The sequence below is a fragment of the Chrysemys picta genome, chromosome 5, assembly GCF_011386835.1.
Source record: "Chrysemys picta bellii isolate R12L10 chromosome 5, ASM1138683v2, whole genome shotgun sequence".
NCBI lineage: Eukaryota > Metazoa > Chordata > Testudines > Emydidae > Chrysemys > Chrysemys picta.
Window position 1 is genome coordinate 118384363 of NC_088795.1, and position 26948 is coordinate 118411310.

Genomic DNA, 26948 nt, shown 5'->3' on the forward strand with positions numbered 1-26948 from the left:
AGGCCAGAAGGGACCACTGGGATCATCTAGTCTGATCTGCACAACACAGGCCATAGAACTTCCCCCAAATAAGTCCAGGATATATTTTTTAGAAATCATCCAATCTTGATTTTAAAATGGTCAGTGATGGAGAATCCACCATGACTCCTGCTAAGTTGTTCCAATGGTATATTACTCCTACTGTTAAAAATTTACACCTTATTTCCAGTCTTTTACGTGACTGAAAACAACTATTCAAGTTGCAAATGCAGAAATACAGAGAAATAGGAAAAATATTTCCATTCATTTTGTATGTTTTGTTATGAAGACACTTCATTACTTACATCATCCAAGTCTTCTTCTGGTGTTGCTGGCGTTCTGTCTGTTTTGTCCGTGTTATACGAAGTTACAGATGAGGTTTCAGAGTCAACAGATTCTTCGTCAAATCCAAAAAACGTCTCCACAACATGCCTCTGAAAAGTCAGTTTTTTTAGGTTACTAATAGGACATTCAGTAATAATCTATAACCTGGTTAAATAGACAAGTAGACAGCAAAAAAGGTCTTCAGTAACCCCTAGTCTGGCTTTACTCCCAAGATGCTTTGATTCTTACCCACAAGGACCCACAAGAGGCTCAAGTTGGGACACCTTAGCAGTCCCGTTGATTTCAACTGACCTACTAAGGACTGTAGGATTAAGTCCCTGGTAACAAACAGAGAGCCTGGGAAGACAATCATTAGAAAAAAAGATGAAAGAAGAGTGTTGCTCTCTCCATGTGTATGTACCATTTGAATGCCGGTAAAGAAATTATTCCTTTCGGCATCTTTTACTCGAGAGCTTCAAAAACTCAGACTGCACATTGCATTGGATAGTTGCCAAATACAGTCATGCTCTACCACAAGTATAAAATACACTTAACCACACAGAAAATCATCCATGTTTTGAGATATTAGGTAACCAACCTATTGAGATGCAACATACAAGAGGGTGTTAGAAGAGGGGTATATTGCATTCAAAAAAGTTATTCATTGACATTTGTGATTCACATTATTAATAAAAACAAAAACAAAAAATTCAGAAAGCTTAAAAATATCTATTTTTCAAAATTATTGCTGTCAACTTGAAGATATCAGTTCATATATCTTCATCTGTCTGAAATACTATCATTTTAAAAATGAGAAAAATGGATTCTCTAGAAAGAAAAAATAAATACCAGCACGTCTAAGGAAAATTAATCTTTAGTGAAAATTAATATTTCAATGAAAATTTTTTAAATCACAGATAACATAACATTGAATTAATGGGTACAGAATATAACAGAACCACATTAAAAGGTATAGGCAAGTAGTGTATACGTCACACTCATAGATTCATAGATTATAGGACTGGAAGGGACCTCGAGAGGTCATCGAGTCCAGTCCCCTGCCCGCATGGCAGGACCAAATACTGTCTAGACCATCCCTGATAGACATTTATCTAACCTACTCTTAAATATCTCCAGAGACGGAGATTCCACAACCTCCCTAGGCAATTTGTTCCAGTGTTTAACTACCCTGACAGTTAGGAACTTTTTCCTAATGTCCAACCTAGACCTCCCTTGCTGCAGTTTAAACCCATTGTTTCTGATTCTATCCTTAGAGGCTAAGGTGAACAAGTTTTCTCCCTCCTCCTTATGACACCCTTTTAGATACCTGAAAACTGCTATCATGTCCCCTCTCAGTCTTCTCTTTTCCAAACTAAACAAACCCAATTCTTTCAGCCTTCCTTCATAGGTCATGTTCTCAAGACCTTTAATCATTCTTGTTGCTCTTCTTTGGACCCCCTCCAATATCTCCACATCTTTTTTAAAATGCGGCGCCCAGAACTGGACACAATACTCCAGCTGAGGCCTAACCAGAGCAGAGTAGAGCGGAAGAATGACTTCTCGTGTCTTGCTCACAACACACCTGTTAATACATCCCAGAATCATGTTTGCTTTTTTTGCAACAGCATCACACTGTTGACTCATATTTAGCTTGTGGTCCACTATAACCCCTAGATCCCTTTCTGCCGTACTCCTTCCTAGACAGTCTTTTCCCATTCTGTATGTGTGAAATTGATTTTTCCTTCCTAAGTGGAGCACTTTGCATTTGTCTTTGTTAAACTTCATCCTGTTTAACTCAGACCATTTCTCCAATTTGTCCAGATCATTTTGAATTATGACCCTGTCCTCCAAAGTAGTTGCAATCCCTCCCAGTTTGGTATCATCTGCAAACTTAATAAGAGTACTTTCTATGCCAATATCTAAGTCGTTGATGAAGATATTGAACAGAGCCGGTCCCAAAACAGACCCCTGCGGTACCCCACTCGTTACGCCTTTCCAGCAGGATTGGGAACCATTAATAACAACTCTCTGAGTACGGTTATCCAGCCAGTTATGCACCCACCTTATAGAAGCCCCATCTAAATTGTATTTGCCTAGTTTATCAATAAGAATATCGTGCGAGACCGTATCAAATGCCTTACTAAAGTCTAGGTATACCACATCCACCGCTTCACCCTTATCCACTAGGCTCGTTATCCTATCAAAGAAAGCTATCAGATTGGTTTGACATGATTTGTTCTTCACAAATCCATGCTGGCTGTTCCCTATCACCTTACCACCTTCCAAGTGTTTGCAGATGATTTCCTTAATTACTTGCTCCATTATCTTCCCTGGCACAGAAGTTAAACTAACTGGTCTGTAGTTTCCTGGGTTGTTTTTATTTCCCTTTTTATAGATGGGCACTATATTTGCCCTTTTCCAGTCTTCTGGAATCTCTCCCGTCTCCCATGACTTTCCGTAGATAATAGCTAGAGGCTCAGATACCTCCTCTATTAGCTCCTTGAGTATTCTAGGATGCATTTCATCAGGCCCGGGTGACTTTCTATCATCATGAAAGATATTAGATCAGCTACCAATGTCAGCAGACAAAAAGTCATAACTGCAATGAACCTTTATAGGACTGATAAAAAAGTAAACTGGTCTTAAAATTATCAATCTTTCTATCCTTCCCTTACTTCAGTTTCTTGATACATGCTCAGAATACAATGACACTGCAGAAAATTCTGCTGCTTCAAAAATAAAAGCATCATTTAAACATTCAATTGTGAAGGTTAAGCTTACTCTTCAAAATTATTTGAAAGTTGACATCAGTCAATACACAAAATTTCTGGAATTCTTCACAAGAAAAACTACAGCATCTCCTCAACCACTTAGCTTAGAATAGTTTAAAAAATAAAAATAGGCTGCCAACCAAAATTATCTGATTTGATACAATTTGCCAAACAGTCACCTAGTGAATTCAACACCACCAAGTGTAAAATAAGACAAAATTTGCCATCTTTATATAGAGTTATGAGTTGTCCTGCTGACCCTACCGAAAATTCTAGAGTCCAGCAAAACCAAGCCCTCCTAACAGTTCACAATTTACCCATTAACCTCTCTTCAACATGCAATTACAGTTAATTCTACCAAATAGCTATGCCCCATCTCTAATCACAATGACTGCACACTCTCCCCTTCTACTTTAGGCCTCTAGACTGTTCTATAACTGTATTATTGCTTTCAACAGGCCTAAGAACATAACCTCAATGTTCTCATCACTTCTATTCTAATATTTTAGGGTTGTCTTCATTGCAGTGTTGGTTTGAGGCATGATTGGTGTGTTACCCCTAACTCAACTCCCGTCTACACACAAATATCTCTAGCTTGAGCTAACTGGTGCTTTCAACTTGAGCGAGCTGGCGTTTCGGGGATATAGGCTGAAGATCAACAGTTGCAGGAGGGGATACAGGCCACAGCTTAAGTTAGCACAACTCATCCACTGCTAATCCAATCATTCTGTGCTGCTAATCAAACCATTCTCTGTAGGATGTGTGTTGAGACAGGCAGCATGGCCTAGTGGATAGAGAACAGGAGACCTGGGTTCAATTCCTGGCTGTGCCATTGGCCTGCTGGGTGAACTGGACATGTCACCGCTGCTCCTCAGTTTCCCCATTTATAAAATGGAGACAGTGATGCTGACCCCTTTGTAAAGTGTTTTGAAATATACTGATGTAAAGTACAATGAAGAGTGAGGTGTTATTGTTTTGCAGCATTGCCACTCTCACTTGAGCTAGGCTGTCTTGAGCAGAGCAACTTGAGCTAACTGTTGCTGTGAAGACAAACCCTTAGAATAGTTCAAAATTTCATTCACAGACTGAATTAAGAGCCTATTGTTTCTAGTATAAAAATCCCCTTTCAAATATGTTATGTTCATGTTGAAAAAAGTTCAAAAACTTAAAGAAAGTAGAAACCTGAATAAAGCCTGGACTCTTCACAACTCTGCAGAGGCCACAAATATAGACCCATGCACTTGAAAGATATCTAGAGATTAGCCTTCCCTTTCCAATCCATTGATTGGGTCATTAGGAATTGCTACCCAATCTATACAGAGGGAGGCAAAAAGGAAAGGGATTTAAGTACTAAAACCTGCTCAGGTACACAGCTATTTTTAGTTATTCAGTAAGCACCAGGACTATTCTGTGTTATATGTTAGAACTTTTCTATGTTATATGTTAGAACTATGTTTAAGACATTTGGAACAGAAATTAATCTGAGAATTTTAATTCTTTCCCCTAGCATTCATATTCTTCACAATCCTTAGCTTTAGAGAAAGTTTGTTTTCCTTCATTACAAGTCCTTTAGAAAAGAACAAATAAACCATGGTGCACAATCTGTATCTGAACCACTGAAGAAACACCCAGCAATACCTACAGGAGCATCAGTAGCTTCATTAAACTCAGGACAAAAAGAGTGTTCATCAACATTGAAATGTTCTTTGCAAATATTCACACAAACCGTAGCTAGTTTTATAAATAACTCAGCTTGAATACCTGGTGCTTTAAGAAGAGGTGTTTTCAGGGAACAAAAACAAACACACAAAAAAGATTGGTCCTTTTGGTTTATGTAAGAGAGCCTTGTTGATTACAGGGATTATTTAAAAATAATAGCTACTGAACTATCAATATACAGATATATTTGTTACTCAGCATATTTAAACACATCATTGGCACCAGGCCTCCAGGAAACATCTACACGTTTTAATAAATAATGTAAATGATAATTAGATAGGGGAAATTAATGTTTCCCATAGCACGGAGACACTCGAAATCTTCAAGGATAGTCAAGGATTGCTAAATACTACACATACTTGTGTATAATATTTTGGGTTTAGAGTGAATCTGTTTCATTTACTTTTTATAAACACTGCTAATTACTATGCCTCAATGGTGAATTTGCCTGTTTGTTTTTGCATTGATTACATACTGGGACACAATGTAATATTTAGCCATTGCACATTAATTGCATATTTATGAATTACATCATGAGATAATCACATAATTGTCATTCACATTATTAACTATTTATTGTTGCCAGTGTGATAGTCTAATATTTGTAGCAATTGGCTATAAAAATGGATTCATATCCAAAACACAACAATTAACTGACCGGAAAACAGCTAGAGGGAAAAAAATCAGAGAGACAGTTGACACAAAGTTAATAAAGTGTTAAGAACATTTTACTACCTGATAATAAATACTATGGTAAACTATATATATGTATATGTATATATATATATATATATACACACACACACACACACACACACACACACACACACACAGATCATGGAAGATCATACTTATTAATTCAAAAAACTGATTTAAAATCAATTTCTAAAATATATGTATTCTAATGTGGCTTTTATTATTCTGCTTGCTCTTTTTAGCTATACTATTTATGTCAGAATTTTTCTTAAAATGTGTAAAACTCTGGAAATTATATTTGTATATACTGTTTATAATTCTAGAAGGTTGTTAATTAAAGGTGTTATTTTTATGTAAATATATTCAATCCTAAAGTTTAGATCATAACTATCAGAGTAAAATGTTCATCTCAATAACTGAAAATATGCAGAAGTAAAATCTGAAATATTTGGCAATAACTGGTGGAAATTAGGATGCAATTTTGGATTTCTATACCAACGTTTTCACACATACTTTTACAGTATAATTGTGCATTACATGTTTGCAATTAATGTTTAGAAGATCAATAGGACTTATGACAGAGTAAATATATTTTCAGAACATGAAGATCTACAAAATAAATATTGTGTATATTAGTGGTGATTCCCGTTGAGTCAAAACTAGTCAATTTGATTAATGTTGACATAATTTATGATGCAGAGTCTGTGCCCTGAAATATATAGATGATATTGCATACAAATATCTACATCTATTTTAGTACTCCATTTAATTGAATTAGATAGGTCTACATGCATATGAACCATCTAATTTCTGTATAGCTGCAGCAGCTTCATCTTCCCACATGATTTAAGTATCACATATTATTTTCAAGTGATTAATCAAAACAGGAGAAGTGGCTAAATCATAATGAACTGAATTACACTGTAATTAGAACAAATCAGCTATTAACTTATAGCTTCTTACCTTCATGTTTATAAGTCATTTCCTGGCAGCCAGAAAAATATAGGCACACCAGAGCACACAGACAGATAAAAAAAGAGAAATATAAGACAAGAAGTATGTACTCCATTGTGCTGAAGAGTGAACACTTTCAGTTATAATCACAAATATAGCCTATTTAATAAAGCTTACAAAGCAGAAATTAGTCTTCAGAGTCCCACAGTTATGGGTAATTTTGTTGATTTCAAAGCAATGACTCCACTTTTCATTTTATCATTGTAATTCCATTCTACAGAAAAAAGCCTTTCCAGGATTTCATGGTTATTTCTCTGTCATATATTTAAAAAAACTGAAAAAAGCCCTGAACTAAAGTGAATCCTAAGCAGAAAAGAGACCTTTAAAATATTCTCATTACTTCAAGGAACCTGATGTCGCATGCAATTATTAAGAAATTTCTATCAGCTCCGGCTGCTTTTTCTCACCGAAGAAAATCTAGGAGGTTGAGTGTGTGCGGTGATTATATTTCTTCTCTGGGTACCCTGCACTCAGATCTTATAAAGCTCCACCCCACTGTGCTCCTCTTTACCTCTTAGAGACCTGAGCTGGTTGCCAGCAATGTTCTTCAGATTCATACATCCCCTGACAATTAGAAGACTGCTCAGCAAAAGCTACAGTAGCAACAGTAACCTGGTGCAATCTGAGCTTTAGAAACCAGCAGAAGAACTATAGTTGGGAAAAACAGACAAGTCTTTGGCATTTCCAAAAGCATGCCAGCTGAACTAAAACTACTCACACATGAGAAGACTTTAAAGTCTACTGGAACAAGCAAGTAGACCATTTTTCCTATCGGATGTCTTAAGTACCACAATATGAATTTAATGTACTTTGTTCTAGCTGACAAGCAAAGCTGACTGTGGGCTATCAACATTAAAAAACAAACATGGAGGAGTTGTTGCTTCAGCACAACCTTTCCATGCTGAGAATTATGGAAGACAGAGCTTAAAAGGTACCATCTCAGGGAAAAAGAACAATTGTTTGGATGAGTACCTTCCCACCCATGAACATATACATCACCTATTTATGAATTAACAGGTTACAAAATTAAATCTTCACTGCACAGCAATCCTTCCAACCAATGTAGAAATGTTACATGTTTTCAGTATTCTGGAGTCAGCACTAACCAATAAATGGTTAATTTAATATCCCCAGTCCTTGTATTTAACAAATCTCTCTTTTTGCCCTTGGTCAGGGTTCTACTACTTGTTCCCTGATAGCGGCACAACTGAAGGTGCATTGGAGCCTGGTGCTTCACTCCACCTCAGGCTCCACCTCCAATGTCCTAACCAGTGAAATGACTGACTGCTTCAGGCTCATTCATCTGTGTCACCAGGGCCAGCTCCAGGCACCAGCTTAACAAGCAGGTGCTTGGGGCGGCCAAGGGACAGGGGCAGCACCTGCAGCAATTCGGGGGCGGCAGGTACCTCGCGCCCTCTAGGAGCGAAGGACCTGCCGCTGAACTGCCGCCGCCGATCGCGGCTTTTTTTTTTTTCCCAATTGCTGCCGCCAATCGCAGAAATGCTGGGGCGGCAGAAATGCTGGAGCAGGCCCTGTGTGTCACTATTCCCTCAGAGCTACTTATAGTGCTCAGGTGGCGCCTCGCTTAGACCTTTACCATGGGCCTTCTTTTGGCTTCTCCAACCACTTCTTCCTACATCTTCCCCTGGTCCCTTTCATGTAAGACCTTTCCATGTAAGCCCCTCACAGGTTCTTGCCAAGTCCTCTGGCCTGGGCACTGTCGAGAGCCTTTTCTAAAGCCTTTCTTTGCCCCTGGTCTTTCTCAGACTGAAACAAAGCCAGCCCTTTTTGTGGCAGATACCACTTTCCAACTTACATGCATCTGAATGTATTCACATGACCCTTCTCAGTAAGGTGCTCCCTCTAGTCAGATGCTTTACTTGAGGTTTCCCCATTTCCCTTGTTCAGGGAAAGCTGGACACAGAAGGAAGAAGGTCCACCTCCGCCCGCGCCACCCCCCCGCCCATAGGCTAGTTCATGCTGTGAGCTGTAGGTTATTATACTGAATGATTCTCAGAAGAGCCAGGCACAAATACTTTATTTTCCCCAAAATAAATCTTAGTAAATTTCCACCAGTGTCAGCCCTCCGTAATCAACACAGCCATCCTGATAATTACTTCTATTATTGTACACCTATGTTATCACGGTCCGCTATGGATACAAATAGCCAGTCCATCTGACAGACAAAGCCACAAACTAATTTTCATCAGTACTGAACTCTTTCTGGGTTTCCACATTCACATTGTTCTAAACAACATCTTTGCTTTTATTTTCAGTTCACAGTGTTTGAAATTTGAGTGCTATCAACAGATTAAGTGTCAGATGCTGTTCTGTCGATATTGACTTATTTTTTTAGCCTTCATTCTGAGACAAAATTGATTTTATCAGCATGTTTGTGTCTGACTTGTTGAGCTTGGGTCTGGAAAGCAATTTCAAATCAATCCAGTCTGCCTATGTTTATCTTAGCTTCGCTTATTTTTCTAAACTGTTGAAATAAAAGTTTTGTGGGAGATCCATCTTGCTTGCTTTGCTGTTGAGCTGATTTCTATTAATCTTGCTGGACTTGACTATTTAGTTACCAATTCTAAAACATTCCAGATTACTTGTCCCTGAAACCTGGGAATTGAGACAAAAGCATAGGCTGACGGCCAGTTACAGTCCTCAGATGTATGCATAAAACACTCATTAAATTAATTTACTTCAGGACAAAGTTTTGGCTCTTAGTGAATTTCACAGGCAGCTTGTCAGATCTACATTAGATCTTTGAGACTCGCGTGCCTTAAGTGGTAGTTGAGCTACTATGGTTCCCATTTACAGTGAGAGTTCTACTCAAGATACAACACCACAAGGAAAAACCACGGCAAATCTAATGTGTCTTTAAAAATCAGTTTAGTCTAATCAGGAATGACAGACACTAAAATACATTAACCATAATTGTACGGTGATTCCTCTGCATCACTACAGGGCAGTTTGGGTGCCCTAACTGCATTTCCAGAACTTGAGATGTTTGGATTACTTTTAGGGTTAATCCTAACTCTGAATTTCCTGAAATTATAATGCTTTTTTCTGTGATAATTACAACATCTCTGTATTACATTTTCCCAATGTACTTTCAACCTTAACTCTATCAATGTAGTTTTTTTTCCCTCTAGGAATTAAAGAGAGTGGAACAAAAATTATATACAAATGTAGGGCTTGACCCTGCATCCTTCACTCAAATAATTTTATACAGAACATGGAAGATACAGTCTTCTGATATTACATAGTTTCCTTCTAGTTACAACTTCATCCTTCATTACTTGAAGTCTGTCAGACAAAAGTAACCTAATCAAACACACCATAGGTGGCCTAGAGTCTAAAAACTAGTCTGTGATCTAACCATAAATGATTAATTTGAAGTACATGATCTCCCACTAGCAACAGAAACGTGCAAACATTTACAAGAAAGTATTTACATTTTAAAGGCATAAATCAACATTGCAATGCCACTTGTAGCTAAGGGGGGGAAAAAAACTTGTTTTTTATTTCTTCCATAATTCAAAGCAATAACACTATCTATATAGAAATTGCAACGCAGACATGGGAAAGAGGGCTCCTTCAATAGTGTCTTTCCGCTTTATAAAAACTTATTATTAGCATGTTGCGTTATTCCCTTATTCTTTTTGACCTCCTTACTAAAGCCAAACCATATCATGAACTGAGGGGCTAAAAACTCTGACTTCATGTCCATTACTATGCAGGAAGCTTGGAAGGAAGCTAGACGGTTTGCCAGGATTAGACTTCTGAAGTTATTGTTGACAGCATTTAAGCTTCTTCGATGAATGCTGCACGAATTAAAAATAGCCTACAGGTTACATGACAATATGGGCACCTAGAACATTTGCAAACCTATTCTTGAGGACTTGAAGGCATCAAACCCTTAGAGCCTTTGGACGTTCATGCTTTTATTTATGGGTTTTAAGTCAAACTGGTGAAATTTTGTTCAATTTTTTTTAAAATAAAAAGTGGACAATTTTTCAAAACCATACATTTTCACCCAAAATACCTGCTTATATTCACATTTTCCACTGTTTCAAATGAGAAAACAAAAAACACTGATTTTCAGTTATTAATTTCCTCCAGTTTTTCCCTTTTCTCTCCATTTTTCAGTGGCAAAATGAAAAAAGAAACAAAGAGAGGGAAGGGGGCAGGGAGAAGGAGACAAAGCAGGAAAAACAAAAAACATTTATATTTTTGCTTTTTCCCCCCCCACCTCAAAAAAAAAATCAGAAAATTTAACAATTTACCAAAAAGCACACTTACCACTTTTTGACAAGCTCTACAGTGAGCCGAACAAGCATCTTCTCTCTCTTCCTTGGGTTATCCTTTCTCATGAGATCTGCCTCCTTCCACACATCTGTTTCCTCAATCCCCAGAATTCCTTCCCACACAGGAAGCACCAAAAGAGTCAGCATCTCCTCCTCTAAAATCAGGTAGAGAATTTCCTGCTCCCTCAACCTAGTTCCCAGGAGCGGGGCACACTTCACCCTTTTGTTTAGCTGGCTTTTCTTTGCGTCTCTATCTAGTGCAGCATGCCACACATCTCCTAGTGTCCCTTGGCCTGCAAACAGGCAGAACCAGTCAGAATTTATCATGGAAGATCAGACTTGGTCCATTCCCTCACCAGCTACAAACCCTCCCTTCCCTTCTCCTGCCACATTATCCCATGTGAATATGTTGAATTTATGGGGAAACTTTCAAAATCAGCAGCTTTGAAAGGTCTGGTCAAGCATGCCCCATTAGCAGCTAATTTAAATAGTAATGTAAAAACATCTTCTAGGAAGTGAATGAAATTTAAGAAACTACATAAATGATCATCATCATGTTCGCATTACACCTCAGGCATTTAGGGCAGCGACGAAGCTCCCCCACTCCTGTTTCTGGCAAGTCTTTCAATGATTCCCCAGCTGTGCCCCAGGTTTTTTAGCTCAGCTTCCACAGCTCTTAGCCATGTTGTTTTCGGGTGGCCTCATTTTTGCTTGCCTTCAGGTGTCCATCTTATTGCTACTCTGGTGATGGAATCAGTTTCCATCCAAAGCATATGGCCAATCCATCTCCAGTGCTTCCTGGCAATGATGGTGCTCATATTCTCTTGACTGCACTGTGACAATGGATCTTGGTTTGAGATAGTTCTGGGTCAAATGATACAGAGGATTTTTCTGAGGCAGGCTGTATGGAATGAAGACATTTTGGACACGTCATACTTTCTTATTCCCCAGCATTCTGCACTATAAAGTAATGTTGAAAGTATGCAGCTCTGATAAATCTTGAGTTTGGTTTTGGCATTGTATTTTGATGATTTCCAGACTGTAATTTAAGCTCCTGAAGGTGTTCCTGGCTTTATTGATTTTGTTCCGCATGTCCTGGCTGATGGTGCTGCCCAAGTATGTGAATGTTTCTACATTGGTGAGAACATAATCCTCTATCTTGTGATAGACCCAGGCCAGTTGGGTACAGCAGAATAGCAGAAGGCAGATATACTGGCCACTGGATTAACAGTTTTCTGTTCCCTGACTGACCAGAGCAGGGGCTGCTCCAGGCTAATGAGAACACCTGACTCCAATTAACCTGCAAAGAGTCAGGTGAGGCCATTAAGCTAATGTGACCACCTGACTCTAATTAAGGCCCGCTGATACTATAAAAAGGGCTCATTCCTGTCAGGCAGAGGGGAGACAGAGGAGAGGAAGTGCGGCTGAAGGGCTGGTTAATGAAGACCCCCTCAAGTTATTGATAAGGGAGCCCTAAGGTAAGGGTGAAGAAGGGAGAAGCAGGAGAGCTGTGGAGAAGTAGCCCAAGGAAATGTAGCAACTCTGGCAGTGAAAGGTTGGCTGCCAACAGCTGTTACCATTAGGGTCCCTGGGCCGGAACCCGGAGTAGAGGGCAGTCCCGGGTTCCCCCCAACCCACCACTACAGGAACACCTCCTAGGAGAGGAAGTCAGGCCCCTGTCAGGACAGGAGGCTAAACTGTTCTAAAACAAGCCCCTAGGGACAACAGAGACTGTGGGAGTTCTCTCACCAACCTCCTTGCTGGCTTATGATGAAAAGGGCTCAGTAGACTGTAACCCTGGCCCTAGAAAGAGAAGGGCTATGTGGAGGGTCACAGTGAGCCACTGAGGCTAGCATATACCACCTAGAAGCACAGGACCCACAGGGGCAAGGTCAGAGCTCTGCCACAATCTGTACTGGTGATGGTGAGGCAATATTAAAGGTCATGAGATAAGTCTTACTGTGGTTGATTTTCAGTAAAATTTGCTGGCTGAATGCATTGAGTCAAGTTGCTTTTTCTTGTATATGGTGTTGGGTATGTGATAGGACAGCAAGATCATCTGCGAAGTCTCATCTTCAAGGGATGAGAAGGGTGTCCATTTAATGCCTCTTGTCATGTCTTCTGTTGTACTCTGCATTACCCAGTCGATGGCAATGCTGAAAAGGATTGCAGACATGACACACCTCGATGTACTCCTGTTTTGACTTCAAAACTGAGGTCACTGTGATCAACACTGCATGTAAAGTTGATGATGTTGATTATACAGAGAGGGATTTCATATGCCTGCAGAATGTGCCATAGGCTGGTCCTGTGAATGCTATCAAAAGCCTTCTCAAAAGTCTATGAAGTTTATGTAGAGTTGCCGTTGCCATTCTAAGCATTGTTCTATTATGTTTCGTAGAGTGAAGATCTGGGCTGTGCATCCACGCCCTTTCCGAAAATCAGCTTGCTCTTTACTGAGAATGCGATCAACTGCCTCTGATATATGCTGGACTATGATCTTACATAATACTTTGCTTGGCACAGATAAAAGTGTGATACTACACCAATTATTACAAATACTGAGAGTTCCTTTCTTTGGTATCTTCACTATAACCCCATTGGTCCACTCATCTGGCACTTTTTCCCTTTCCCAGGCTGATGTAAATAGAGGTGCCGGGACTGATGCTGCTAACTCAGGATTTACCTTGGATAATTCTGCATTCAAGTTATCCTTGCCAGAAGATTTCCCATTTTGTAAGGATTTGATGGCTTGAATGATCTCTTCCTTAGGTGGGGTGTCTGTGTCGATATCAAGATCTTCTTCTGCCTCCTGTATGTTTGCTTCCTCTTTAGGTGGCTCTCTGTTCAGCAATTCTTTGAAATGCTCTGTCCAGCGCATTTATTGTTTTTTTTCTGTTGTTAGTAGATGGCCTTATTTGTCCCTGATGAGAGTGTTTGTTGGTGTCTGCCATTTACCACTGATAAGCCGTGTCATTTTGTAGATGGCTCCTTGTTCACCATGAGCAGCTGCATCCCTGTTTGTGTTGCCAGATTATCAATATAATGTTGTTTGTCCATTCTCACAAGGCGTTTGACCTCCTGGTGTGCCTTGCTATACTGCTCGTGATATTTGTCCTTTAGCTTCTGGGATTTTGTATCAAACTTTTTTCTTCGGGGCTCGTCTGGTTTCTATGGCGTTCCATGTGCTGGATGTAATCCACTCCTTCCTTCTCTTCTGCCCGTAGCCTAGACAGGCTTCACTGCTCTGTTTATAAATTGCTGTTACTTTGTCCCACTTCTTGTTGATCTCCTCATCTGCATTCCCCTCTGCTTCATCAAGGTCTGCAAGTGCCTGAAACCTGTTCTTTAACTGCAGAATGAAGGCTTTCTGTATTTCAGGGGACTTTAGCTTGTCACTGTCATAACGTCTATGTCCCTTGTTTGGTGGACTCACACGTCTCAATTTTAGCTTGATGGAGGCTGTCACCAGGTGGTGGTCACTGCCAACATCTGCTCCCCTTCTCACTTTCACATCTGTCAGTAAGCATAGCCATTTGCTGTTGATAATCATATGGTCAAACTGGTTCTTATCTCTGCAATTTGGAGAACACCATGTCAGCTTATGAATTTCACGATGCTGAAATAGGGTTCACCGATGACTAGGGTCATTCATATTGCAGAAATCAACAAGTCTCTCTCCGTTTTCATTCATGGTGCCACACCCATGTCTTCCCATTGCTCTGTCATTGTTTGTGTTGTCCTTACGAACCTTGGCATTCAGGTCTCCCATGATGATAGTTAGGTTGTGGCATGGTACTCTCTCTAACTCTGCCTGCAATGTAAGGTGGAATTTGTCCTTTACTTCTTCATCACTGCCATTTGTCAGAGCATAGCACTGAATCAGGGTGACACTGTGTTTCACTTTCAGTCTGGCTCTCATAAGTCTCCTGATGATGGTCTTCCATTCAAGCAGGGAATGCTCCACTCCCTTCTTCAAAAGGATGGCAACACTCTCATGGTGTTGTCCATCATCCCGTCCAGAATACAGCGAAGTTTTTCCCAAGGCTGTTGTTAAGCCTTCTGTCCTGTCCAGCTGCTCTTGCTGACACCAAGGATGTGTAAGCTATAGTGTCTCATCTCTGCTGTGATCTGAGCTAGCTTCCCTGTTTCGTACATTGTCTGTACATTCCAAAAACCAAGTTTGGTTTTTGTCTTGGTGTTGAGCACTTCAGTCTTCATGCCAGTGGCTTCATACAGGTTATTCATACTCCTGAAGGTCATCACACACAGTAATGGTCAATTTCTCCATCACTGTTTCCATAACAAATTTTGATTTTTTACGGGACAGGATTGTTAGCCCTGTGCCTAACCCCCAAACCGGAGGTCGAGGGTGTCTGTTTTGTCTGGCCCCTCCTCCACAGACCAATCCAGCATGGTTGAACCTATCATGAGCAAAAAGACTGCACGACACAGACTCTGGGGATCGTTAGAGCACACAAGCTGTCCCACCACCACAAGGCACGGACACCAGAGGACATAAAACTACATAAAATTTATTCATAATCACTCAATGTCCAAGTGAAACTGTCCAAAATAAAATGAAAAATCTCACTGTAATCTCTGCAAAAGTCAATCAACAACTGTGCTATGACATGGTCAGAACAAAAGGAGAACAACAGAGTTTTTGTTGGAATAATGAGGGCTAAGCCACACCAAACCTCATTTGCTTTCTGAGTCAAATTGTTCCAAATCTGATTTTGACTAGCCAGAGTAAACAGATGGCAGCACCCACAATATGCTATGCACATTCCAGATAGAGTAACAGGCATTAGAGAAGGCGCAAGGAAAGGGTGCCATGTAAAGTGAGTCAAGGTGGTTTTACTATGTTTTGGTAATACATGATTATATTAACACAGGATTTTTCCAATAATTAAAGTATTGTAGAAGCTGGCAGCCCATTTGTTTCCTTCATTACTGATATTCCTAGTGTCACATAATATGGCTATCACCATCTCATTAAAAGAAAATGAAAGTAGTAAATTACTTTTAATAAAAACAAGTATTTTATAATCCCAAAGACTACAGTTTAAAACTGTGTTAGGGCTCTTCATTGTACAATATTATAGTATTTTAATATCAAACATATGATCAGATACAAAAATATTAATTTTATTTTTAAAGGGCCCCACTTTTATCTCTGCCACAGATGAACATCCAAGTATGTTATGATGAGCATGAATGATACAGATCTGCTATAACCTCACCCTAGATCAGACTTTTGCAAGACTTATGGATTTCTTTGAAACTATTCTTTCTGTATAATACAAATGCAATATTCTGAACACTGTTTAAAAATATTTCTAGTGAGCTACAGAACCAAAAATATATCTGAAGTCGTTCTTTCAGAACCTAGACACTATAAAACAAAGTAATAAAAAGTGCCACCATGAGGACATAATGAGTATGCCATCAAGAACACACTATAAATAAGGCTAAGATTTTGTCATGGGTTTTTTTTAGTAAAAGCCACAGACAGGTCATGGGCAATAATGAAAAATTCACACAAGCCTGTGATCTTTTACTAAAAATATCCATGACAAAATGGGGAGCCTGGGCATCTACCAGTGGGCTGGGAGCTCCAGGGGCCCCCCCCACCACCCGTGGGGGCTCAGAGCTCCAGGGTCCCCCTTGCCGCCTGTGGCTGCCAGGAGCTGTGCGGGCCTGCCACTGCCTGGGGCGGTGGGGGTACACCCAGCACCCTGCCTCCGCAGGTCTTTGGAAGTCACGATTCTGTGACTTCCACAACTAAATCACAGCCTTAACTACAAAGCAAGTGTTATTTCAATGTACAGCAGAACCACAGTAATTCTCACTTCTACTAACCCACAAATGTGCAGTATGTACACACACATACACACACACTTGTTAGCAACTAGCTTTTCAGGCAAAAATCTGTCTGGGGATTGGTCCTGCTTTGAGCAGGGGGTTGGACTAGATGACCTCCTGAGGTCCCTTCCAACCCTGATATTCTATGAAAGATTTTATAGTATATTTCATTACTTAAAAAATATATTACTACAATAAAACTACCATTGACTTTGAAAGTATACACTAAAACAAAATCTACCATTGTCTAAATAAATGAATACCACATGTTTTGTTGTTTCATTTTTGCATTCCAGTTCAAATTAGTTATGCTCCATTTTACTACCTATACATCAAATACTGTTCAAGTTAAATTTCTAAAAACATATAGGCCTACATTTTCAAATGTGACTAGTAATTTGGGGCATCCAACTTATGACACCTTAAAAGGGCCTGATTTTTAGGAAGTGCTAAGCACCATCCCCCAGAAAAATCAGATCCCTTTTAAAGTTGCCTCAAGTCATGTTTGAAAATTCAGGAGATTGTGACTACAAACTATTTAGATTTTCTTTTAAGGGGTATCATCTGTGTGTGTCACAGAAAACTTTGGCTAGGAACATTCACTTAAGGAGTGTTAATTATTACTAGTTAGAAATAATGGGTAAAATCCTGGCCTCATTCAAGTCAATGGGAGTTTTGCCATTGACTTCATTGGAGCCCATATTTCGCCCAAAAAGTTTGTATGACATTCACAAGATACAGAAGAGCTGGTACACCAGACTCCAGGAGCGCCGCCAGCTTTTTTGCCACCCTAGGTCGCAGAAGGTCCCGCCCCCGAAATGCCGCCCCCAACCAGGGCGGCTGAAGATCCGGCCGCCGCAGTCGCCGCCCCCCAAATGTTAGCGCCCTAGGCAACCGCCTAGGTCGCCTAATGGGTTGCGCTGGCCCTGCCAGACTCTCACCTTTGGAGGTTTCAGACTTTTCCTTTTCGGTTTTTTTGGGCGTAACAACCGTTCTCGTTCCTAGAGTAAAAAAGAAGATTTTACTTCTTTAACATGTATTTGGATTACACGTGACAAAAGGAAACATCATTAAATGTTTTCTTAAAGCATGAGGCAAAGTTACAAACATAAAGACTTCTTGTAATATTTAAACAGGAAAATTCCCTTGAATGTTTTTCCTTTGAAGCCCAGCAACATATTCCACAGGTTTATCTTGAAATTGGCAGATAAAGTTTTGTAAAATACTGGGCACAGGTTTCTGACAGTTCTTTTTTCTCTGAAGATTATGGAAATATAGCAACACCCATCGGGAGGCAAGAATGTGCCCCGCTCTTCTCAGGCTGAAGATCAATAGCAAAGGCTAGCTCAGCTCTATTAAACCTATATCACTCTGTCACATACATTCTGACACAGAACCACATATGAAGATATTTTTTGATTGCTGCCTTTTTTTTTTTAAATAAAAAAGGAGCACACAATGTAGGTTACTCAGCCTCCTAAGGGCAGAAGTGCTAAGAAGATAAGGCACTGACTATTCACACTTACAGGACTCAGTTCTGAATACAAATTAGGAAATTCAAGCACAAGTTTGTTGGCTTCTGATCCCAGTTCTCTTGTGCCTTTCTTTTAGCATCAGCTTCAAAGAAGATTGTAACAAATCTATGTTGTAACATAAGAAGGTCACAAATATACCTAGGACTTTTAGATCTTGTGATCATTCAGCCAAAGAATACTGACTTGACCTTCAGAGGGGGTAGCAGGAGAAGGTAACAGAAGCAGAAAGAGACAAGAAGAGGGAGGAAGGAAAAGATAACAGGTAGGTCCTCCCTCCTAACTTTTTTTTTAATCCTCTTTTACTCTGCTAACCCCCCTGCTTTACCCTAATTCTATTATCCTTTCCAGCTTTACTCTCATCTACCAATTTCTGTGTCCTTCCCTGTGATTCTTCTAGTTTTAAAAGGATTATAATGATTTTAGGTTTCTAACTCTAATTGCTGCTAAAACAGCTGTCTCTCATCTGCCAATATTGAACTACATCCTGCTGGAATACTCAAGTGAGGGCTTCTTCTTAGTAATTCAATCCAGAAAGTGGAAGAATAGTAAACTACCAATGGTACAATGCTTGTTTTGAAATGGTGAAGTAATCCATCTCTGCCAGCACACTGCTCCAGAGGAGAAAATTTGGGAATGTACACAGCAATTCAAAATAATGATGGTAACTTAAATAGCACCTTTAATTCAGGTGGTTCTTCAAAGTATTTTAGAACTTTTATGGGAACCCCTTCATCTTCACCTAAATGCGACAGCTTCTGGGGTGAAATGCAGCAGGTATTTCATGTTGCACAGCAACACAACAGTTTAGAGTTGGAAGTGAAAAATACATCTGGGGGAGTTTTAGGTGCAGTCACCCGCATCGGAATCTGGCCAAGACACAGATATTACAGCTTCCTTTCCTGCAAACAGTACTGTAAGCACTTTGACCATGAGTGGTCAAGATCTCAGTTTCATGTCTTACTTCCCCAATACCACTAATGATCACTAATGATGCAATCAAGAGCACCACTTGCTGAATCTTCAACATCATTTTCTACAGTACCTTAGAAATCAACTTTTCAGGTACTCCCCAGGCAAGCCTGAGTTATGAGATCACAAGTTGGTATGGCTGAAATAAGACCATAGATGCTCTACGGAAACTCATAAATTTACTACAAAGGGAATAACTGAAGTGCTGAAGAATTATTTTTCATGTCACTACAATGCCAGTTTTAACTGTACTCAATTCAAATTAACTTGAATATTGCTCTCAAATGATAGGCTGAATGTAGGTTTATGCACGTGTGTACTGAACATGTTTAATATTACCACTGTGAGATCATCAATAACATGCTGCTGCTCTATGACTTGCAGTCTCAGGAATTCCATTTCTTGTTCCTCTCGTGTGCTACTGAGATCGTTCAAGGAAGTGTGTCTCTTCAAAGTTGGCTGTGTGGATAACTTTTCTTTCTGCAAAAATCAAGTTTATTATTATTAACACAACCAACTCTTAAACGTCTTCCTGCAGCATTAGGTAAAACCCTCACCTCTGATACACTAACGTGATGCTTCAGAAATCTGCTCCAGCACAACGTAAGGTCCTTTTTCCACCAAGCAAATATTTACACTTTAAACACATACAGAGTATATTCTACATCTCACTTGGACATCTAAAACTAGGATGGAGAAAGCACTCGTGAATATACTCTAGAGAACAATCCTGAAGAGGGTCTTTACCATCTCTAGTTTATACAGGTCAAATTCAGCTCTGACATATAAATCCATGCAAAATCCCATGTAATGCCAAGGTTAATTTTAGCCCTCTATTTTATACCCTTTTATACCCTTTACACATTAAAGCCACAATGATCCTTATTCTTAATCAATTTTGTTTAATAAATAATGACAAAGCAAATAAAAATAACAGAGTCCTGTGGCACCTTTAAGACTAACAGATGTATTGGAGCATAAGCTTTCATGGGTGAATACCCACTTCGTCAGACATATTCACCCACGAAAGCTTATGCTCCAATACATCTATTAGTCTTAAAGGTGCCACAGGACTCTCTGTTGCTTTTTACAGATCCAGACTAACACGGCTACCCCTCTGATACAAATAAAAATAAACACTCTGATTTTAGAATACTACCCACCACTAGAATATTGTATTTGACATTGACACCTTCACATGGCTTAGCTTCTGACATACCAGTATTTATCTGAGTAAGAGCCACACATTTGTTTTCAACTCTAAGCTACTAAGAGCAGCTGCTCTTACAAAGTAACCTCTGATACGTATGAGATAGTTGCTTACCATTTCTGCATTTTCCCTTGTGAGATTTTTAATTTTTTCTTCCATCCTCTGGATACACTGCAACATGTCCTCATTCTTTTTGGTCATCCTCTTGTTTTTCTCTACAAGGGGCTTCAGCTGACCTTCGGTCTCCCGAGAACGTTTCAGCTGCAAAGGGGGAGGAACCCCAAAATGTCAGTTAATCATAATCTGGGCTACAATGACCTGAAAGGAGGAGAAACACTTGGGTTTTCAGTCTCCCTTCATTCATTCATAAAGACTATTTTTCCGCTTACACACCACTGCTGAACTAAACTGTATGCATCTAAAAACTTATAGCCTTTGCTTGTCACCAAAGTGAAACTAAAATGGAAGTCAACGCAGGTTTGAGTAAAAAAATCAATGGCAAGGATGCAGCACTCGCTATTAACAGAACTGAAAATACCCTCACTGCTAAGGCTGGTCTTTGCCATTATACATCATATTTTGTTGTTGGGAAGCACACAGATTTATATAATTTATCTCTTGATAAACTGTAAATCTTATGCATGTGCTTCCAGTGAGTTATTAGCCCTTTTCCTAGAAAAGGGAAAATAATAGTTACCTTTCACCCATTTAAATATCCTTTATTAGAAATATACCACACTCCCTTATTTTAAGGAAATTATACCTAATGTGTAATTAGCACAATCAGGGAGTCAGCCAGAGGGCACAGATTCAATCTCAGAGTTCTGCTGACATTTTCAGCTGCTCAATTTTGTTCCCCTATTTTTATGATGTCAGACAATCATCTCAAGTAAATTACTGCCCTTTCCCCAATTTGTGATATTCAGTATTTTACTAGTTTTATCTCCATAGTCCTTGAACTGTTCTGTTTCCCTATTTTTATAATCAAAAAGACTTTAATATGCACTGGGCTTTAACTGAAACTTCAGGAAGATAACATTTTTCTTAAAGATTTGTTTCATCTTGGAAAGGATATACATTTTTGTCATAAGAATTCAAGTACAGCAGTTTACAACGTGCCTCTTCATATGGCAAAGCCTGCTTTACTTTTTTAAAAAAATATTAGTGATGCCTTCACTTCAGGCATCCAGAAGAATATTTGATTGAGTTATACATGCCCCACATCCTACTTTAATGTAATAGGCCCCAAAGATTTCAGTCTGCAGTATTTTAGCATTTCTTAAGGGTGTGAAGGAAGGTAAATAGCACGTTCAGGGAAGCGATCCAGTTACTAAACCTTTTCCTCCCAATAGCACACCAGATAAAAGAAGAGCTAGAGCAAAAAACAGTAAGATAGTCAAGAGCACAAAGGATATTCAGTATCGAAGAGTAATATTAGGAAAATTACTTACAGCAAAACACCACCTTACCCAGGTCAGCCACGCCTGCCCTTATGCTAAGGATTATGCCATTAAGGATCATGCAATATGATCCTAAAAATACTTCAAGGGTGCTAGGAACAATTTGTATAGTGGGGGTGCTGAGAGCCACTGAACCAAACTGTGAACCCTGTATATGATGGAAAACGCTTCAAGCCAGAGGGTATGGCAGCACCCCCAGTACTCCTAGTTCCAGCACCTATGAAAGAATATAGGAAATTATTTGAAGAGAAAAGCTATAGGAGAAGGGCATGATATTTTTCTCACTTACTCCAGTTTTTATACTAGGGTAGTGCCATTAATAGCATTAGTCCTGATTTGCACCAACACTAAAGTGTCTAGTTTCTTTAAGCAGCCTATTGATTATCCTTAATGAAGAAGCAGAAGACAAGGAATTCATCACTGCTCTGTTCCAATATGTATTCTTTTAGAATATGTATAAGAAATGGCTATTTACTGTAATTGTGATTCTTCGAGAAGTAGATGTGCATGTGTCCAGTGCGCCAGAGGAAGAGATTTTTGCCTAGCAGTACCCGTAGAGGGGCAGTGCTCGCGCCTCATGGCTGTGGCCCCTCCTCTGGCTATATGAGGCACTGCCCCAACCCCCCTCAGTTCCTTTGCACAGATGTCCATGAGAGGAGACTCCAATGCAGAGGGGACAGTGAGTGGGTCATGGAATACACGTCTGCATCACATCTTAAAGAACCACAATTACAGTAAGTAACCATTTCTTCTTCTTTGAGTAGATACAGAGATGTATTCCACTTAGGTGATTCACAAGCAGTACCCCAATCCAGAGATGGGGCTCAGAGTCTACTGGAACAGGGATTGCAGGACTGCCCTTCCAAGGCCTGGGTCCACATCTCTCTGGAGTCACCCTTCAGTAACCAGTCATTGAGGTATGAGTGGATTCCTTCGCTCCGGAGATATGCCACGACCAATGCCATGCATTTGGTGAAGACTCGGAGGGGGAAGAAGAGAGATCAAATGGGAGAACCGTGTACTGAAAGCAGCATTCTACCACAAAACAAAGACATTTTCATGTGGCAATTCTGCTGAGTCACAGGAAGTAGGCACCTGAAGGACCAGAGCAGTGAACCAGTCATTCTGAGACAGTGCTGGGAGGATAGCCAGAAGAGTAACCATGCAGAATCTCAGGTACTTGATGAATTTGTTGAGGCCATGAAGGTCAAGAATGGGTCTCATCCTGCCCTTGGATTTTGGTATCAGGAAGTACTGGGAGGAGAAGCTGGGGCCCCAGTGTTCCTGCAGGAGCTCCTCCACTACTTCCAATGTTAGCACAGAGTTGACCTATTTGATGAGCAGCGTCTTGTGAGAGGGGTCCTTGAAGAAAGACAGTGTGGGTGTGGGTGTGGGTGGGAAGGGGCATGGAGAAGAACTGGACTGGATTGCTAGGATCCAGCTGTCGGAAGTAATCAAATCCCAAGCATTGTAAAAACAGGCCAGCCTGTTCCCAAAGCCATAGGGGGGATAAAGAGAGTGGAGTAACGACTGGACCAGTGCTCTGGACTAAGGAGTCAAAATGGGTGCTTAGCAGGCCTGAACCTGACTGCTTTCTCTTTCTCTTTATCCCTCTTTGTAGGGTAGTCCCACTGTTTCAGGGGGGAAGGTTGAGCAAAAGGAATGCTGCAGGCAGTATTGCTGCTGTACCCCATAATGGTATCTTTGCACAGAAGGCATGTACACTCCCAAGGCCTCAAGGTAGCCTTGGAATCCTTAAAGAAATGCAAAGTAACATCAGTCTTATCCAAGAACAAGACCTGGTTGTCAAAGGGCAAGTCTTCAATGGCTTGCGGGACGTCCAAAGTGATCCCACAGTTTTGAAACCAGGAAGCCCTCCTCATAGTTACCACTGAGGCCATCACTCTGGCCCAGGTGTCCGCAAAGTCAAGGGTGGACTTCAGAGTCATTTTGCTGCAAAGCAGCCTCCACAACAAACTCCTGAAATTCCTCATGCTAGACGTCAGGGCAGGCAACTGGTCCTCAGATTTAGATATGGCTGACCAATTGAGGAAATTATACTTGGACAGCAAAGCTTGTTGATTCATGATCCTCATCTGAAGGGACAAGGAGGTATAGATCTTTCTGCCCAGAAATTCCAACTGCTTGGAGTTTCTGTCCTTGGGGGTAGATGTGAACCTATCCTGCTGGGCCCTGACATTTACTACCATTACAACCAGGGAATTCATGACTGAGTGGAAATAGAACCCTTCAAATTCCTGCATAGGAACAAAATAGTGCTTTTCCATGCACTTAACCACTGGTGGTACTGAAGCGGTGAACTCACACCAGCTCAAGGGGTTCATCTTTAATCAGGAGGGCCACTCTCCCAGGGACAGCAGGCTGCAAAATGTCTAGCAGTTTGAGTGTGTTCTCCTGAAGAAACTTCACATGGATGCTGAGGGATGAGACTATGTGGCATAAAAGATCCTGGTACGCTTTAAAGTCCACAACTGGCTCTTGCTCCCAGGAAGAAGTACCCAGGAGGGAGGACTCTGGTGGCTCTGCAGGGAAGAAGACAATCAATGCTTGGGCTTTTGGCTAATGCGCAGTCACCCCCATCAACCTGGCAGGTGACTTTGGCTTAGATCGGGACAAGGAGCAGGATCTCCGCAAGCAAGTAGTAACCCACTGAGTCCAAGGAGGCCACTAATATGGGGAGAACATTGGTGGTCAGTAGGGGCCGGGCCAGGGACCTCTGCCCCAGCCATGGGGCATGTGCCAACCCTGGTCCATATTGATCCACTGGCCCTTGGAGCTTGTCAGGGGATGCGAAGTGGGAAGATGATGACCCTGACTGGGATTCATGAGAACCCTGCGATCTTGGGGCCAAGGCAGAGTGATGCCCGAGGGAGCCAATAGGCAGTCCAATTCATCTGACGTCCAGAATGAGGCAGGAATTGGTGCCCCCTCATGATGGAGGTACCATTGGTACTGAGCATGCTGGTGCCACAGACAGTTGGAGTCTCGGTGCAAACAGCAGTACCAAAGCACTCAAGTGGGTCACGGGGGGAGAAAGCCACCGTGGGAGCCTCTGCAGCGTCATATGCAGCAGGGCTGAAGAGGGTCCCCCATACCAACACACATGAGGATTCAGTGGCTCGCTCCATCAGAGGGGCTACAGATTTTCCCTGCCTCTGGCACTTCAAAGATATATCTACTATGACAGAGCCAAAACAAAACTGGCACCATTGCTTGAAAACAGAATGACCAGTCACTGGGGGAAAGACAGGGCCGCCCAGGGGAGAGGGGGGAAGCAAGTGGGGCAATTTGCCCCAGGCCCCGGGCCCTGCAGGGGCCCCCATGAGAATATAGTATTCTATAGTATTGCAACTTTTTTTATGGAAGGGGCCCCCGAAATTGCTTTGCCCCAGGCCCCCTGAATCCTCTGGGCGGCCCTGGAGAAAGAAAAAAAAGAGTACTGGATTTTACTAGATAATATTTTAGGTATGGTAGGTAAGTTAGTCTTTGAGGACAGGTATTTCGTTACTCAAGAATAAATAAAGGAAGACAAAACCTTCATATTGTTTCACAAATGAACTCTTCTGAAGTTTTCATAGAATCAAAGAATATCAGGGTTGGAAGGGACCTCAGGAGGTCATCTAGTCCAACCCTCTGCTCAAAGCAGGACCAATCCCCACACAGATTTTTGCCCCAGATCCCTAAATGGCCCCCTCAAGGATTGAACTCTCAACCCTGGGTTTAGCAGGCCAATGCTCAAACCCCTGAGCTATCCCTCCCCCTATGTAAATTAAGTCAAGGTATCATAGCTCAATTAAGTCCATTCATCACAAAGCAGAGCCTTTCAATACCAAAACAATAGCCTAAAACTGATAAACCAGTAAGGTGATTTGAAAACCTCGTACAATATCCACACCAGTCAAATACTGTACAAATCACATGAAGAGCATGTTACATTTACGATGCCAGAAACCAGGTGTCAATTTAGAAACAAACACACAGCTCCAGTGGTGTTGGAACAATTTGTATAGCAGGGATGCTGAGAGCCATTGAACAAAACTGTAAACCCTGTATATAATGGAAACCACTTCAAGCCACGGGGTGCTGCAGCACCCTCCGCACCCCTGGTTCCTGTACCCCTGCATAGCTCATGTTATGGAACATTCTAAACCTAGCCAGAGTGAATGAATTATCCTTTGCTACTGCCAAGACATACAGGTGGGATTTTCAAAAGTTCTCAGTGTTGTCATAACGCTGCTTCCATTGCAGTCAATGAGAGTTTTACCATTAACTTTAATAAGAGCAGAGTCAGACCAACACTGAATGCTTTTGAAAATTGCACCCTAACTATCCAAGAAAATACATTTATTAAATGCTCCTCATTTCCTTCCATTTCTAAGTTGCTATCTCTCACCCACAATACCTCCTCTTATTTCAAGAGTTTCCCTGGAGATTAGGCAATGGTAGATTTTTCCATTAGAAAAACAAGCTTTGTAGCTCTTAGTCAGCGTAAGAAGTTCACAAAACAATGGTGGCATTGTCAAGTTTCATTACTTCAAAGAGTAATATAATAAATTAGTTACATAGCTTACATACATGTCATGGTGCCGTATATTACCAAATGCTGCATGCAAGCTACCACTCATAATTTGGTGCCCCCTTTGTGTGAACTATTTGTAGAGAGTTCTGAAGAAGATGAAAAGGAGGAGCAATCATTTCTAAACCTTTTCCAAAGTTGAGTTTCTTATGTTAAATTTCCTTCTCTTTGAAAAAGGAAAGTGACTTTTACATGGAATGACAGCCTGGAGGACAACAGATTTAGCTCTGAACCCTGCAAATGTTCCATCCTTGTGCCCAAACGAACCATTCAGTGAAAAGGAAAAGCACCCAGAAAATAGCATAATACTGTTCTCTCTCTACACCAGCAGTTTCAAAGTCCTGGCTGATTAGCTACTATGGTGTTAGACACCTTAGAAATAGGAGATAGAAAAAAATATTCCTGGGAAAGACGTGTGGAAGAAAGAAATGGTGAATTCGCATGGAAATTATTTAATTAT

The 26948-nt window shown here is 40.7% G+C and overlaps 2 protein-coding genes across 21 annotated transcripts in view; both read right to left on the bottom strand.

Annotated features, from left to right (window-relative positions):
- JAKMIP1 (janus kinase and microtubule interacting protein 1) overlaps window positions 1-26948 on the bottom strand; it is a 254195-nt gene that overhangs the window by 64791 nt on the left and 162456 nt on the right. For all 20 annotated transcript variants that reach the window (XM_065598214.1, XM_065598216.1, XM_065598218.1 and 17 more), the window contains 4 exons: window positions 20546-20692; window positions 19561-19701; window positions 17659-17718; window positions 324-452 (listed from right to left, as the gene is read on the bottom strand). In XM_065598214.1, the coding sequence (XP_065454286.1) occupies window positions 324-452; window positions 17659-17718; window positions 19561-19701; window positions 20546-20692 (477 nt within the window). The remainder of the gene's footprint in view (window positions 1-323; window positions 453-17658; window positions 17719-19560; window positions 19702-20545; window positions 20693-26948) is intronic.
- LOC135984012 (uncharacterized) lies at window positions 365-17638 on the bottom strand. The gene has a single exon (XM_065598241.1). It carries the CDS (start codon window positions 6595-6597, stop codon window positions 6478-6480), a length of 120 nt encoding a protein of 39 aa, XP_065454313.1. The 5' UTR covers window positions 6598-17638; the 3' UTR covers window positions 365-6477.

Bases quoted from the DNA above. Each gene is read 5' to 3' on its own strand.
- LOC135984012 (XM_065598241.1), bottom strand. From the start codon at position 6,597: ATGGAGTACATACTTCTTGTCTTATATTTCTCTTTTTTTATCTGTCTG.